This window comes from Candoia aspera, chromosome 6 (assembly GCF_035149785.1).
Source record: "Candoia aspera isolate rCanAsp1 chromosome 6, rCanAsp1.hap2, whole genome shotgun sequence".
Classification (NCBI taxonomy): Eukaryota; Metazoa; Chordata; class Lepidosauria; order Squamata; family Boidae; genus Candoia; species Candoia aspera.
In genome coordinates, this window is record NC_086158.1 from 25,240,732 (window position 1) to 25,257,922 (window position 17,191).

The 17,191-nt window shown below is 37.4% G+C and overlaps 1 protein-coding gene across 1 annotated transcript in view; it reads right to left on the reverse strand.

Annotated features, from left to right (window-relative positions):
- Positions 1-17,191, reverse strand: part of MED12L (mediator complex subunit 12L) — a 200,078-nt gene that overhangs the window by 25,768 nt on the left and 157,119 nt on the right. Inside the window, exons 27-37 of the mRNA XM_063306563.1 lie at positions 16,046-16,234; positions 14,802-14,876; positions 14,499-14,689; positions 13,307-13,468; positions 12,383-12,494; positions 10,638-10,727; positions 9,394-9,503; positions 8,563-8,698; positions 7,098-7,259; positions 5,648-6,019; positions 2,697-2,853 (exon numbers count right to left, since the gene is read on the reverse strand). Of these exons, the coding sequence (XP_063162633.1) occupies positions 2,697-2,853; positions 5,648-6,019; positions 7,098-7,259; positions 8,563-8,698; positions 9,394-9,503; positions 10,638-10,727; positions 12,383-12,494; positions 13,307-13,468; positions 14,499-14,689; positions 14,802-14,876; positions 16,046-16,234 (1,756 nt within the window). The remainder of the gene's footprint in view (positions 1-2,696; positions 2,854-5,647; positions 6,020-7,097; positions 7,260-8,562; positions 8,699-9,393; positions 9,504-10,637; positions 10,728-12,382; positions 12,495-13,306; positions 13,469-14,498; positions 14,690-14,801; positions 14,877-16,045; positions 16,235-17,191) is intronic.

Sequence of the window (17,191 nt, forward strand, 5' to 3'; positions counted from 1 at the left end):
GGGTCCATTATTTCTGACCTTTAGTAAACAAATGCCTTAAAATATCATTGTGCGTTTGTGTATATATAATTTTTTTTCAGCTAAGATGTCTATAAGATAGAACAAGAAACTTGAAACATTTTAATGTACTATGTACGTTAATGATTATAATGTAATATAAGTAGTTGAAACATTTAGTTTCCATGTGCGTCCATCCCGTCAGCCCCGCAATTGGCCCGCCTATTTCTCATCCACATCTACCGTCTCATGGTAGCCCCTCCCGTTTGGTCAGTGACCGCGGGACACAGTTCACTTCCCAGTTTTGGAAATCATTTTTAAAATTGATGGGCCAGCAAACAGGTGCTGTCCACATCCTCGCATCCTGAGACTGACGGATCTACTGAGGTTTTGAACTCTGCCCTTGAACAATTCCTTAGAGCATACATAAATTGCCATCAGGACAATTGGGTGGACTGCCACAAACCCCTCCCCAATCCTGTTCTGCCTCTGACTGGGCTGTTAGGTTGGCTGATTCCTAGCCGGTGATTCAACAGGCTTTGGCTGATGCCCAGGCTGCTTACAAGTTTCAAGCCGATAAATGTTGTTCTTTGCAACACGATTTCAAAATTGGGTATCAAGTGTATCTTTCTACCAAATTCATCAAGTCCCCGCAGCCCTCTAAAAAACTTGCTCCCAAGTTCATTGGTCCTTTCCCTATTGTTGGTCTTATCAATCCAGTTACTGTTAAATTGGACCTGCCTCACAATTTGAAACGCTTGCACCCTGTTTTCCATTGCAGCCTACTCAAGCCTGTCCACCACTCTTCCCGCTGGCATCCCCAACCTCCTCCTCCTGCTCCAATCATGATTGATGGCCAACAGCACTTTGAAGTCAAGGAGGTCGTTGATTCTCACAAGCTTTGTGGCACCCTCCAGTACCTGATCCACTGGAAACACTTTCCTCATCCTGAATGGGTGCCTGCTCGCCACGTTAATGCTCCTGATTTAGTTAACTGTTTCCACTTGGCTTACCCTTTAAAGCCAGCCACTTAATGTTTTCTTTCTTTTGGGGGACAGTATGTTATGTTCACTGTTTCAATGTGCACTGTACATCGTAACGTTTCACATGCCATGGTGTTGACGCACGTTTCTGTTGGGAGTGAGCTGCTATGAAACCTTGTGCCAAGCTCTGCATCTGTTCATTTCAGTGGAATGTGTTTGGGTTATGTGCTCTGCTCAAGGACTTTTCCTGCAGACCATCAGAAGCCGTTAGGAGCACCTGGGATTGTGAGCCTGGGAAGATTCTATGGGGGGAGGGATCTTGTTTGTACCGAGGGTTTTTAGGTTGCATTTGGCATGCTTTTTCCATTCTCAGCTTTCTTTGTGATCCTGCATACTATTCTTTAATAAATCAGATATCTTTGTGATCCTGCTTATGAGTCTGATGGTGTTTTAGAATAGGCAATCCTTACAGTAGTTGAAACACTAAATGATGCAGATGTGCTTTGCTTCTGCCTTCTTCTGGGACTATTTTCAACTTTCCAATCTAGCCTACAGTCCTGGGATTGCAAGAGGTTCTCCCATTCAAGTTCTAACAAAGCCAACCCTGCTTAATATTCTAGATCCACCAAGATCAACAACTGTCACCTGGTAAGGCTAATTGTTCTTAACATATTATTTAAATGTTGTTTTTAATCACCTCTCTAAGAAAAAGAAGTCATGGTTGCTTATAAGTGCTAGATAAGCCATCCCCAATTATTGTCCATGACAAGCAGGATTTATACTACCAACATTTCCGAGCAGCCCAGAATGGAGAGACTGCATTAGATTATTCAGTGTTGAATGGAGAAAAAAATTACTGTTCCAAGATCCTGAATCTCTTCTGTCCTGCTACATCACACCCTAACACAGCTTCTCCTTACCAGGTACCCTCTAGATACATTGGGCTACATTTTTCATCATCACCAGTCAGCTTAATGATAATTGTAACATATATAGAGGGCAGCAGCAGCAAGGCCAAAGGTGTTACTGGATGGAGATGATCACAGTTGTAGCCCAACGTATCTGGAGGACATGAGGTTTGAACCACCAAGATTTGAAATCCTAGCCAGGCCAACAAGGACAAAAAAGAAATAATAAAATATTTCCCTTAAAAATATCATTGTGCAATTATTAAAAATATCAACTGATTTGGAAAACCATCAGTAAGCATCCATCTTTTAAATATCTTGATTACATAACTGTTTCTAGAATTGTAAGAAATAACTATGTTTTTGATCTGAAGCTGAGATTACCAATGAACTTTAATAAGTAAATAAATAAATAAATCTTGAGTATTTTGCTAGAGTACAGAAGCTGGTAACCCTTAAACTCTAAAGTCCTGCTTTGCTGTCCTCTAGAGTATGTGGGGAAAATTGCCATGTAATTTGAAACTTTGGGTTTGGGGGAGAGATTATAGAAATCAAATGTCAACTGAAAATCACCCTACCATATCATTTAAATCTTCTTCCTTATGAAAGCTGAGCTATTTGCAACAGAAAACAAAAACAAGCCATATTTTAAGCAATTTTGAACCATTTCATTAGAATGATACATCAACCACAAATAAAGTTCCCTTTATTTTAAGCATATTCATCAAGTATGAGTACTTTCTAAAGAACATAATATAAAAAAGAGAATTGTTTTCCTGTGACATAATTCCCTGCATTTCACCTTTACCTGGTGGAAGAGGCTGGTTCTGGACAAAGTAACCAGTCTGTTGGGGTTGTCCTATAACATTGTAGCCCCACAAAGCAGACTGGGGGTGATGCATCATTTGAGAAGAAAGTGGTGAAAAATTAGGAGCCATTCTACATCCATTGTTCTGAGGATACTCCTTGAGCAAAATAGGAAATGCTAAACATTATTGACATTCAAATCATTTTTCCTACTGAATTATTAGACAATTTATTACTATACCAATTAGGCTTTATTACACATAAAGCTTGGCTGTCTCATAATGCTTAGTTTTCTACTTCTTTTCCGCACACCATAATTTACCAACTGTACCTACAATTATATCAAAGCCCCATTATCTAGGCAATTGGAAACATATATCTAGACTTCACAGAAGGAAATTACAGGAAGAAATTAGGTAAGCTGTCAATAAATTCATATTTAAAAAATGAAGCTTTCTAAATGTTATAATTTCAGGAAATATTCTCCACATTTGTTTTGATACCACAGTATGCCTGTGCATTGTCAAGGACTCTTGAGCATGTTCTATGATGTACATGATGAGTATATAACACTAGCCAAGCTTGTGGAGCTTCAATGAACAAGATATTTTTCTTCAACTGTATATTAAAATATGACATTGCATATTCATAGTGGTGAGGAAATTGCCCATTAACGATAGTTTCACTGAGGGACTTAAGATCTTGTAACACAAGCTAAAATCAAGTGGTCTAAGGTGGCAGTTCTCAAAGTGTGGTCAGGGGAAGTCAAATAAATTTTAAAATATTTTAAAATTTCTCATTTTTAATTTCTAATTCAGTAAATATTGATAGATATAACCCACATATAGTAAACCAAAGCTCTTTGGGGCCCTCAATTATTTTTAAGAATGTAAATGGGTGCTGAGACCAAAATGTTTGAGAACCACTAGTTAAAGGCAATGAATCTATTGTAGGGTATACTGGAATTAGAGGCCTAAATAGCCGCCTCTTATTTTAACCCTTCATTAAGCATTATGCGGCCGGAGTGCCTTTACTGAAGCTCTTCTGAACAGATTTTACATGAAGAAGGTCCAGGAAGACTGGTAGGACTGTTTAGAAAAGAAAACTGAATTAATGTCCACCACCACATCATGTGGCAGCCAGTTCCATAAATTAATTTGGGAGGATATCCTTTCTCATCTTGTTTCAGTTTCACTGACAGGATGGGATTCACTCCAAAAAATCTTCTAAAACTTTGTCTTGCTTTCCCAATGTATTTGAAAATTTGAAAAATATTTCAAGTATCATGGGAGCCAGCCATAGAATGGAACCTGGTGGTGCATTCTAGTGGGTTTACCCCAAAAAATCAGTGCTGTCTTGATCTTGAAGAAGGAAGCAAACATTTCTGCAAAAGTGTTAGAAAGACTTGTAAGCTATTGTATTCTGCTAAATCAGCAGAGCTGACTAAGTTCTACACTTACGAATGCCAAAGGGATTAGGAAATCAGTCATGAATGGAACTGCTGTCATGAAAGTTATGTTGCTTCCACAAGCAATTTACGATGAAACTACATATTCTAGTGGTGAAAAACTATCATATGCTGCCCTTATCCAACAGGCAACTTCATAATAACTTCATAAAAGAAAGTGATTATCTAAAAATAGAGTAAACCATGCTTCATTGCAGGATATTATCTAAAGACATATAACAAAGCCAACTGACTGTAATTAAGCAGGCCAATATCTGGATGACAGACAGCTTGGGAGTGCAACAGGCAACATTTTGATTTCTATGAAGAAGATATACAGGTAGTCCTTGCTCAACAACAGTTTGTTTAATGACAGTCTGAAGTTACGAAGGCCTCAGAAAGGGAGTTTTACAACCTGTATTTGCACTTACAACCATCGCAAACTGTTACAACATGGTCACGCAATTGCAATTTGGGCGCTTGGCAGCCAGCTCTCATTTAAGACCAGTTGCAATGTCCTGCGGTCACATGATCACAGTTTGTGACCGTGGTGATTTGCTTAATGGCTGTCATACAAATGGTCATAAAATTGGGTCTGGTCATGTGGTGATTCACTTAACAACTGCACCACTTAACTAATTTTCTGGTCCCTATTATGGTTGTGAGGACTACCTGTAATACATTTTTTTTACAAACATCAAGTATCTTCATAGATGTGGAAGGGAATTTTAAGTTCTGCCATTTGTAAAGCAAAGGTTGGCAATGTAGCTTCTAAAATGCCTCTAGATCAGCATTTCTCAACCTTAGCAATTTTAAGATGTGTGGACTTCAACTCCCAGAATTCCCCAGCCAGCAAGGTTGAAATCCACACATCTTAAACCTTGCCAAGGTTGAGAAATTCTGCCCTAGATGTAGAGTGGAACATATATGAGGGACTGAGTGGTATAGCTCTGTCTTCTGCCTTTCTGGAGGGCTGATGTAATGACATTTCTGAAAAGGGCAGGATCAAAATCAGCCCATTTTTTAAGGGTGCAGATGGGAACAGGAAGCCACCCATTTCCCTTCAAAATCTCCAAAACACATCCCCAATGCCCAAATTCTGACACTGTTATTTTCAGTTTTATTTGGGGGAACTTTGACTTGTGAAGTTTGAAAAAAAACCATGCTTCCAAATTGTGGGCATATTAAAGCCAAATTACAATACCATGATTGTAGGGCAGAGGAAAGTCATCAATGGATTGCTAGAGGCACACAAATTGGCCATCCCTGACCTAAAATATTCAAAATCTCATAAAACTGACTAATCTCATGAAATTTATGTCTTCCTGAATACAGTTCTGATGATATTTGGGGCATTTTAAATGTAATTTTTTTAAAATTTTATCTTATTTCTTTCATGTCTGCTACCTCACATAAAATCATCTGAGAGTCACCAGCACCTGAAAAGATGACCAATTTGTGAAAAAAGGTTTTCTTCACTTTAACTATGCATTTTAACCACTTACATCAGTTTTAGAAGCTGATTTTGCCTTTCTTTTTCTGCCCTTCCCCTTTCTTTCTTCATCAGCTGAAGGTTTTCCCTGATCTGAAAGCTCTGCTGACTTTCTTTCCGGTTCCTGAGATTCAGGAGTAGTAGGCTGTTCTTCCTCTTCCTCCTCCTCCTCAGGAGGAAGAGGTAGAGGTTCGAGGTAGTAACTTCGTGGCTTAGGTTTAGGGTGGGTGTGGTAAAGCAGAAGGTGCTGCTGCTCCTCGTATTTTATTACTTTCCTATCAATGCGAACGGTTCCAAACCAAGCCCAAGACAATGGAGCAGGATTCTTATTGCCTTCCAATAAATCCCATGGGGATACTTTCTGTTTCATTGAGACCTGGAGCCCCTGTTCCAAAAATGTAAAATGACAGTTTGCTCAATCATACTGTTACCTTCTAATTTCCAAATACCCAACCTATAGTTGCAGTTTATGAGCAAAATATGAATTATTCTAACAGTTATGCATATAATTGTCAGAGGAAAGCATCAGTAATGTAATGTAGTTAATGTATTAATTCAATGATATTTACATGTCAGATTGAAGCATGTATAAACATGAGATGAAACAGGTCATACAACAAAACCGCAGAAGGGATTTTGAGACCTTAAACATCATCAGATTTGTTGTGACATAAATGTTTTACGTGTTTGTGGAGAACAGAGGAAAAGAAAGTACGTAAACAATGGGGCAAATGGTTTTTAAATAAGGAGATACAATCTGTGAAGATTCTATGTAAATCTTAAAGCCACAAATACAGCAGTCATTCTCTTATAGACTACAAGTACAAGCACCATTCATACATGTACAGATGAATACGCTACACGTTTATTCAGTAGCATTACATAATACCAGTTCAGGGTTTCATGGAATTATCAGGGACTGTTCTAGCATTTGGCTGCACTAATTGCACCCTTTCTCCCATGACTCTGTACAAATATGCTGACAGCTACAGTTGAAAATGTGACACAAATGTCTTTATGTGAAAATATAACCGCTCAGAGTCCCTCTTGGGGGGGGGGGGGAGATGGGCGGTAGCAAAAATTTGATAAACAAATGTGTACAGTATGTGTCTGCAGGGCTGACTCCAGACATTTTGACACCCTAGGCAGAGTCACATTATGGCACCCTTAGGCTGGTGCCTACTTGGCCTTAGTCTAGAGCCAGTCATGTCTGTATGTGCATCTGTCTGTCATTCTAGTAATTTATTTTGCTTCTATAGAAAAACATTTTCTTATTTATACAGTATGATGGCTACTTGAAAATAAACACAATAAAAGGATTTACATGCCATAAAGAGGGAGCTGCCAGGGTCCTGTGCCTTATTCCAATAGAGACTGAATAGAATATATTAAAGTTCTACCAAATTATATTCATGAGAAAGTTGATACATCAAGAAGTTTTTAAAGAAAATTCTTATCCTTGCCTGTTTCTTATCTATGGAGTCAAATCCAGCAATTTTGTTTCCCTTCGTATCAATCAGTGATCCCATAGGCTCACAGGCAATAATGTCACACATCTGTTTGGGCAAGGGCAGGAGCTGACGAACTTTATCAATACTTTCTGAACTTTTGTCCCCTAGTTCTTTCTATAAGAGGGGGAAAAAAAGAAGTAAAAAATGTTTAAAAGCATTTCCAAGTTCCAGCCCAGAAAAGTTTCAGATGAATCATTTCCTTGTACTCTTACTAATTTTACTCAAGATGTGCAGCACATTTTTGGAAAAGTATTTCATAAGCTTTTCTCCTGCTGGTACAAAAATTAATTGCAGAAATTAGTATTAATTGCTTATCTATCTATCTATCTATCTATCTATCATTATCCATCCATCCATCCATCCATCTTAGTCAGAGAGCTATGGATAAGAATTTATCTTAGCACTAGGCCACCCAGATCAGGGTTAGGTATTCTGACGTGCACAATATTTCCAAGGTCTCAAGCAGAAGTTTTTCCTACCACTTGCTACCAAGAATATTTAAAGTGTCAATGCAAAGGTTGAAGCTGGGCTTTTTGTTTGTAAAACATGTGCCATGTCAGATTATTTGTCCATCTATCTGGCTATCATCTACTCTGAAAATATCTCCAGGGTTTCAAGCACAACTTTTCTGCATCACATCCTATTTCATCCCCCTTTTTACTGAGGAAGCCAGGAATTGTCTCTAGGCCTTTTTGTATTCAAAATATATGAACTAACAAAGTTGGAGGAATTCAAACTGAATGTTTTATCCATCCTCAGAATAAGCTTTTCCACAGCTAATCCATGTGAGGAAGTGATTTTTTTGAGAGTAAAGAAATGTTATTTTCATTACTTCGATTTACATCACATTGTTTGTGTATACTTCTTAATTAAACAAGTTAGTACATTACTACTGCACTAAGCCTGTTTGTTTGCTATTGATTTTTAAAAGGGTTCTGCAGCTGCAGAACACTACAATCTGCTGGATTGCAGCTGAGGCAAGACAGTTTAAAATTTGAAAAGTGGAAGCACCTCAAAACAAAAATGTTGTTCTCCTAGAAGTTCTGCAGAGGCAGCCGATGTTTTATTCCAGTCTTTCCCAACCTGACATCTTTCAAATGTGTGGGGTCTCTACAATCCCACGTTTCCTCATTCGGTATGGCCTCTATCTATCTATCTCTCTATCCATCTATCTTTTTATTCCACCTTTATTTTTGGTCAACTCAAGGTACATACATAGCTAATGCTCCCACCTCCTATTTTTCCTCACAACAACAAGCCTGTGAGGTAGGTTGGGATGATAGAGAATGACTGGCCCAACATTATTCAGCTGTTTTTTGTGCCTAAGGAGGACTAGAACTCACAGTCTCCTGGTTTCTAGCCCAGCATCTTAGCCACTAACCATTTTACAGATTTCAGGGGTTAGATGGAAACACACTTTGAGTTTTTTCACCAAATTCATGTATGCTCTCTTGTTCTCTTCAGAACCCATTTGAGATGCAGTTGAGAGATCCGAAGCTAAAGTTCCATTGATCAACACACTCAGCATGTCAAGCACCGTGGTAAATAATTCACTAAAAGAGAAAAAGAGAAAAAAAATCAAGTTACATTCTGAAGAGCAGTACTGGTACCTACAGTGAAGCAGACGCTCCATATTCCTTTCTAGAGTGTCAAATAATCCACCTTTACATCAACTCAAGGATGAGGAAGTAGCAATATCCCACAGCAAACCAAGATAATGCCAAAATAACTACACCTGTGCAATGACACCATCACACAAATGCTGCATTACAAGCTTATGTTCCAGTGTTCAGTCACTGCAAGTTGTCTATTGGCATCTGCAGCTAAACACAAAGATGCCAATAGACTTTTTGCAACATTTCAAATGAGATGGTGGAGTAATATTAGCTGTATTCCACTTTCTGTTTTGTTTGTAAATGTTCAGGAACAATCAAGCCTACATTGTCAGCACAAGCATCACTATTCATTTACTTCACTCTGACAAAGAAAACAGTAACCAGCACTAGTCAACCCACATTCATATCCTTGGCTGAATCCAAGAGAGTGAAGTTACCCTTAATTTAAGAAACCTGACTGTTAGAATCTGATGTATTTTCTTTTGAAATTACTATAGAAGAAAATTACAATTAGGACCATAATATTTCAGACCCACTTGTGCAAAATGAATGGCAATTTTAGCCTTACAAATGATGTTGTTAGTCAAAGTACTAACAGCCATAATATATAATATACAATAGAGTAGACATACTTATTGGTTTGCATGTCAACTGTTCCTGATGTTATTATCTGAAGGAGTAGAAGGGCCCAGTCTGTGGTCCACTGAGTACTTCTTTGCACTGTATCAAACATTCCACCCACCTAGAATTGAACCATTTAAAAAAATAGAGATTTAAAAAAATCAAATGTACTGTAAAATCCTTACTTTCTAATTATTCTTTATGAGTAAATCTGTATTGGAAGTGTTTTTAGCCTGCAATATTGTACTGTGTACAAAATTCCAAGCAGCTTCCTTGGTGGAAGAGAATACTTTTATCTACTTCCTAAATCCTGAGAAAGTGAGGACATATAGAAGTACACTCCACAATTTAGGAGAGATACAAGAAAAGGCCTTTTCCCGCTTACCACATAATCCAATCTCTAGTAGTTGAGGAACCTTCATAAGGTGCTCTCCTGCTGATCTTAATTATCTGTGTTTCTTTTCATAATAGTCCTCTTAACTAGATTTTCAGTAAAAGAGTGAAATCTAAGGTTTCCAACATCTAAAAACTGCCCATTACCTAAAATTTATTCCATGTCTGTTAATGGGAAAAAATAGAATATAGTACATTTGTGATCTTCCTAGTCATGTTTGTTTGTTTGTTTACCATTCATAGTTTATTTCATACCTGATTTTTTTTTTTCATCACCATGCATAGTATTTTAAAAATAAAAGAGAAATTAGAGTGGGAAAGAAAACATAATGACAAAGGTTGGCAAATAAGCACAAAAGTCTTTTCCTGTGATACTTTGCCTGTTTACTATTCCTGTCAGTGAACACGTTATTTTTTCGTAACATGTTTTGAAAAACACAGTTTAGCTAGGGGCTGGAAATATGACTGTGAAGGATCACCTAACACCAGTTAATATCTGAAGGAGACCTTTTTCCTTTGCCTGAGCTTTTTGTCATCTAGGGTAAGCAGGCTGTACGAATTGTTTTCACCTGCTCTACTAAATTTTATGGTTTGACTTCTGTCCAGATATTTCCTGATATTTGATTTATCTCATTGTCTTTAAATGTCTTGCTTGTTTAATCTTACATTTGCAGTTCCACTAGTTTAATCTCTTCAAAGATGCAAAATACTAAGTTTGTAAGGCAGTACAGTATTAGAGAGGATAAAGAACAATAATAAAGTTAAGCAACATTATAAGCATCTTTCTGCTTCAGGCAGACTAGAAGGTCTCTGAGAAGCAGCACAAAATTATTCTAAATAAATAAACATCCCCTTTCCTTACCAAATTAAGACGGAGTTGTAATGCTTCATGCATCATTTGTCTAGCTTTAACATCATCCTGGTATCGTTCTTCTCTCCAGTTGCTTAATATCTAGGAAGAAAAATATGATTAGCACTGATGTGCTTTTCATAAGAGTACATATTTACCTAGTCCTGTCTAACATAGTATATCTTTTCTGTGGACTTTTACTGTACACTTCTCTTATTTGATCATTGTTGCATTTCTGCTGGCTTTATTTATTCTGTCTCTTCCCTTTTAACAGAAAGCTACACATATGGAAAACCACAGTACTATTTTCTATTCTAATGTTTATTTTGAAACAACTCTGTGAAATTCTTTAAAGGAAGCTATTCTGTCAGTTAAAATAATTCTTTTAATTTTTTTTTTAGATTTTTTTATCCCACCTTTATTATTTTTACAAATCACTCAAGGCGGTGAACATACCTAATATTCCTTCCTCTGCCTATTTTCCCCACAACAACAATCCTGTGAGGTCAGTTGGGCTGAGAGAGAGGGACTGGCTCAAGGTCACCCAGCTGCTTTTGTGCCCGTTTCCTGGTTTCTAGCCTGATGCCTTAACCACTACATCAAACTGGCTCTCACTCTAGTAATAACGAACTAAAAATCCCATATGTACAAAGAAAATATGAATGCCCTTTCTAGACAATACAGTCTTTTCTAGGACAGACTGACAATACCTTTCCATTTGCCCCATCCATATACTTCTTCCTAACCTTTACTGAGAAGTGTTAAGCTATGTCAGCATTCAAACTGAGGATCAATTAACAGTCATGCTAAGTCTTGTCTTCTTTCAATCTAAGTCAATCTAATTCATACACCAAAATGAAATACATTTCATTTATTTTCATGTTAATCCTGGTCTGTGCATTCAGTAGAATGAGGCGACAGCTCAGACTGCAGATTACAGTTCCTTTTTGGAATGGCTTGCATATAATACAAATAGGAAATTATCAAAAAGAGAAAATACTTTGAGAGCAGGCTGGGCTAAATTTTGATGTGCTATTTTTTTCTTACACAGCATTCAACATTAATACCTGCTCCGAATCCAGTCTAAAGGGGTTACTTAATTCTACTATGGAGTCCTTGGTGCTCTCTGAGACTTGTTGTTTTCTTGCAGATGTTTCATTGCCAGACTAGGCAACATCTTCAGTGCGAAGAGGGAGTGGGCCTTGCTCTATTCTACTATCTCATCTACTTTAATATGTAGACCAGGTCTTAATACATAGTTGCATAGTAGCAGGGCAGGATTCTTAAGATTCCAGTGGGAATCATATTTTAATCTCTCAAAAAACCAATTCTTCTTGCTGTATGATAAGCCTCTATTGGAATATAGGCAAGCGTTATAGCATAGGCGATTACAGTGAAAAATAATTAAATATTTCACCAAGTTTACATAAATGTAGGAGCTCATTTGAATTTGGTATTATTCCTACAATGAAGATGTGGAAGGCCAGTATTGAAATGGGACAATACTAGTATAATTCAAGGGATGGGTTATTGTTGGGCTGGTAACTATTTCTATTTCTAAGAAATTCGGCATGTTTTGCAGAATACAAAAAATGGTGAAGGAAATCAATGATAAACACGATTTATAAATGAATTACTTTCACTTATTTTCCTATAACTGACATGAGTACAGTTTCAGATGTGATTTCCCATCTGCCATAATCCATTACTTTAATTGATTTTTAACAGATGCAGAGCACAGAATTATCTGTTTTTACCTGATTAACTTGATTTTGTAGAGATGTTAGTAGCCCTTCACGCTGCTCATCCTGTCCCTTGAGACAAGTAAGTACTAAAGATAGGAATGGTTGCTGACTCAGAAGAGACATACTTTAAAAAAGCAGAGAGAGCATTGAATTAGTAGTGTCATCCTGATACTTCCTCTCTCTAAATCCTTCCTTCCCCTTTTCAATGTTTCTCTAAAAGGATTTCTTTATGAAGTCTCATCACTATTTTAATGGGCAAAAAACACAAAATTGTTCCTGCCTTCACTCATGCATGTTACCAGAATGATAGTTCAAATGGACTATGGTCCAGGCAAGGAGAGCTTCCCTTATATTCTAATGGTTAGGAAGATTTTCCAAAACATTGGTAACTTTTGCAGTAATAAGCAGTCTCTGGAGAATAATAATTTATAGAGGTAAGCCCTCCCTGCAATGTATGAAAAACGCATCTTAGAAAGCATAGAAGTGATATGCTGCAGTGATATACAAATCGATTTAGATAGAATTCCTGGGGATAGCAAGCACAAACCTACTTGTTTAGGCAAATGGTTTAATACTGCCTAATGTTGAGAGATGTGTGACACCGTTTTCTCATGAAACACATGCATCTCAAATTCTCTTGTACTTTGAGGCAAGTCAGTTCATCATATATATTTTATAGGCAAAGCAAAGAAGTATAAGATTCTTGTGTTCCCTGTTCTTCCATTTTGTATTTTACTTCCATGATGACAAAAATAGAATGCAATTTGTAATACTATTTAGGTTACCAAGCAACTCAAAGAACATTTAGCAAGGAGCATCTTTCCATCTCGGTAACAAAGTGTTATTTAAGCTGGCTACTGGTTTCTTTAATGAAGGATCAAATCACAGCAGATATTACTGCTTTAAAATGCAGCAATATTTTCCAGTATCTTCTACCTCTTCTGTTTTTGCCTGTCTCTCTCCTTCTTTGAAGATGATCCCAAGTGCTGGCCTTTCTCTAGCTCTTCTCCAGCTGCTTTCAAGACTCTGCCTTGAACAGATGTCGGCAGCTTTGCAATCAGGGGAGCGACTAACCAGACACCTTGTCGTTCAGAAGAGCTAAAGACATGAAACATGAAATAAGTTATTTCAAGCAGAATACTATTCAATATGTTCAGTACTTTTTCCCACATTTGACTATATGTGCAAGAGATTTTAGTAAACTACTGTATGCCGTAAATAAGGCATAGAGTTCCACACAGAGTAATAAATAAAGAAGGTTAAATAAGGATTAAATAAATATTAATTAAATTGAGGACTGGTGTGGAGTAAGGGATATGGTGTTAGGATAGGATTGGGGAGAGCCAGATTCAAGTCTACCCTCAGCCACAGTGGATGCTCACTGCATGATTTTGGACAGTCACTCTTTCTGAGGCCAATTTACACAGCACAGGGTTGCTTTGGAGAGGAAAAACTGGAAGAGAGGAAGCCATGTATGCTGCTTTAAGTTTCTGGAGGAAAGGCAGGATATATACTGAGTAGAATAATGATTTAAATTCAGTTTGACTGTGTATCATGCCACATCCGGATCTAACACTCTGGATGTTGTCTGCTTAGGTGGAAATTTCCTGTTTGTTCCAAATGAAGGACCCCTTTGTTAGAAATTAAAAATAAGGAAATTATACCTCATCTTAAACTAAGGATTATCTTCCTTAAAGTTAAAAAAATAGTAGAGTTCACCAAGGAGTCAGGTCTAATTAGCGGCTTTGGGTTCTTTTAAAAAATATAATACATTGTATTATATTTCAACAGCCTATTTTGCTTCAGAGAAAGTTTATCAAATTCTCAATTCACTGTCTCAAAGTATTTATTTAGCTTGCCGCTAACATTGTGTTTATCCTCTTTAGTGTGTATATAGTGAACAATCAAAAGAATGAAGAAATTCTTGTATACAGAGATACTCCTTGCAGGCAATAGAGTTTTTTGCACGCAGAAGAAATTAGTACTCTGTGAAGAAGACTTCTGGGTCAGCACGCTATATTTGATACTTGGAGTTAAAATCACAATTATTCAGCAGCAGCCTTTGTGAGTTGACCACTCTCAAGGGCTCCTATAAAAAAGTGCACACCATTCAGATTGATTACATTACCTCAGGAATATCATTTTACAGTTCTGTCTTGTAATATGTGTGTCAGCATTTCCAAGAGAGTTTGGATTGAAGAGGCCTATACCAGAGTTAGAAGAGTTATTGTTTAGATCAGCGGATTGCTGAAACACCTCTATTGTCGCCTTTGCAATATTATCCAACAAGCTGTTCATTTCAGCCACAGACCCAGAACCCTACAGTAAAACATAAGTAAACTAGCGCATTCATGGTATGTTTGCTCATACACTAAGTTAATTTTTAAAGATACATGTTTAATTTAAAAAAAAGAAAGAAAGAAATACTCACAGGTTCCTTCAAACACTGTTTGATCATTAACTGAAGTTCCAACCACGACTGCCTGAGAGTCCACTGGTCTAGATTCTGGGCCAAAAAGAGGGGAAAATGACATTTTTCTCCTAATATTTCTAAAATGATTGTTTTCGTCAGTAAAGTTGACATATGGTTTTATTATATCACATGAAATATTTTGTTATACATGTTTGTTGGATACAGCTAATTTTGTTCATTCCTGCTGGCTGTTGGTGGATTGAATTGGAAAAACAGGATAGAGAAAAGGAATATGGCCTTACAGAAGTATGAACTTGATCAATGTTTGTTCTCCATTCAAATCTAGTTTAACAATGGGAATGCAACCTGTACATATATTATGCCTTTGAGTTTTCTTATTCAGATGTAGGACTTTGCATTTCTCTCTGTGAAAATTCAGCTTGCTAGTTTCTTTTGATAGTTTCAGTCGTTTATGATCCTCTTGAGTTGTATAGTATTCTCAAAGAGTTGTTTCCCTCCCCACCCCCATCACTGTGTCCCTGCAAATTTGATAATCATATTTTCTATTTCTTCACCCAAGTTATTGATAAATGTGTTGAACAGCACTGGGCCTAGAACAGAGGCCTGAAGTATGCCACTCAACATATCCCCCCAGCTAGATCCAGGATGGATCAGAGGACCATTGTGGGCCATAGTATATGTGTAAAAGATGGATCACAGCCTGCATCACAACAACAGTGTGATGCATCTGCCCCTCCTCCCCCAAAGAGCAATTATAGCAAAAATATAATATCAGGATCAAGAGGATTATTGTTCCTCTTTATTCTGTGTTGGTCAGACTACACCTAGAATATAATGTACAGTTCTGAGCACCACAATTTTAGGGAGGACATCGACAAACTTAAGTGCATCCCAAAACAGCAACCAAAATGGAGATAGGGGATTGTCCTATGCAGGATTATTTAAATAGAGGCTGGATAGTGATTGTTGAGAATTCTGTAGTAGTGGATTCCCAGGCTGAGGTAATTTGATTAGATAATCCCCAAGATCCCTTTCAACCTTTCCATTCTATGCTTCCATTATTTCACCTTGATCATTGCACACGGTTCCTTTTTAACAACAATCAGTAATTATGAAACAATATTCCAAGCGTTTAGTTAATTTAGAAAAAAGAGGGCAACGATGATGCAGAGAAGAAAATCAAAGATGAACCTCTTTCTTATCTAATTTTAAATATGTAATTTCATTTCAAATGTGGCTACCTGAAGAATGCGCTTGATGTGTTGTCTCTGAGGACTGTCCCCTTCTGCACATTCTTTAATGCTGTGAGGATAACAGATAAGCTGCAACAATTTCTGTGCTTGTTTGTTGGAAAGAACTGGATCCAGGATAAGATCTTTGTCAGTACACAGCCTTTCAGGTTCTTTCAAGCAGTGTTCCCCCACCCATTCCTACCAAAAGAATTGGATTGAGAATAAATGTCTACAAAAGCCAAAGCCAAACTTAAATGTATATCTTGAATGTAACTTGAAGGTATAACAAATGCAATATTTTTTCAAAAAGAATGAAATTCATACTAGATGTTATTTCTTTACATGACAAAAAATTGAGTGTAACTTCAACTTGCACACACTTATGCTGAAGAACTGACTTGAATACAAATACAGTAGATGTCCTTTCCACCATATTTATAGTTTGAAATCATTTTGAATAAAATACCACTTTTTAGTGCTGTAGTTATTGTTTGTAATATATTCATATCCCACCTTTTCTTTGCAAGGGTTAAAAATGTATGTGTCACTGACATTTTATCATAATACTCCTAGCCCCACTTTAGGCTACAAGACAGAGCCTGGCACATGGCTGAATAGAGATTAGAAACTGGGTATCTACTCTGACGGTTATTCTACAGGTAGTCCTCAATTAATGACCACAATAGGGACTGGAAAACTGGTTGTTAAGCAGTGCAGTCGTTAAGTGAGTCACCACATGACCAGACCTGATTTTTCAACCACCCTTACAATGGTCATTAAGTGAATCCATCTTATTGAATGGATCTTTTTTGCCAGAAACTGGCAAAAAAAGGTCGCAAATCACGATAATGTGACTGCAGGACACTGTAAGTGGTCATAAATGCAAGCTGGTGGCCAAGTTCCTAAATTGCGATTACATGACTGCAGGGGTAGTGCAACATTTTGCGACAATCATAAGTGCGAGTACAGGTTGTGAAGCACTTTTTCCCAGGCTGTCATAACTTTGGACGATTGTTAAACGAATGGTAGTTAAACAGGAACTATCTGTACATTGATCCTATTTATGCTTACCAGAATATATTGACAAGAGTAATTGCTTCCATTCCACATGGACACACAGACCAATCCACACCTTGGGAAGCCTGCAGTCACCAA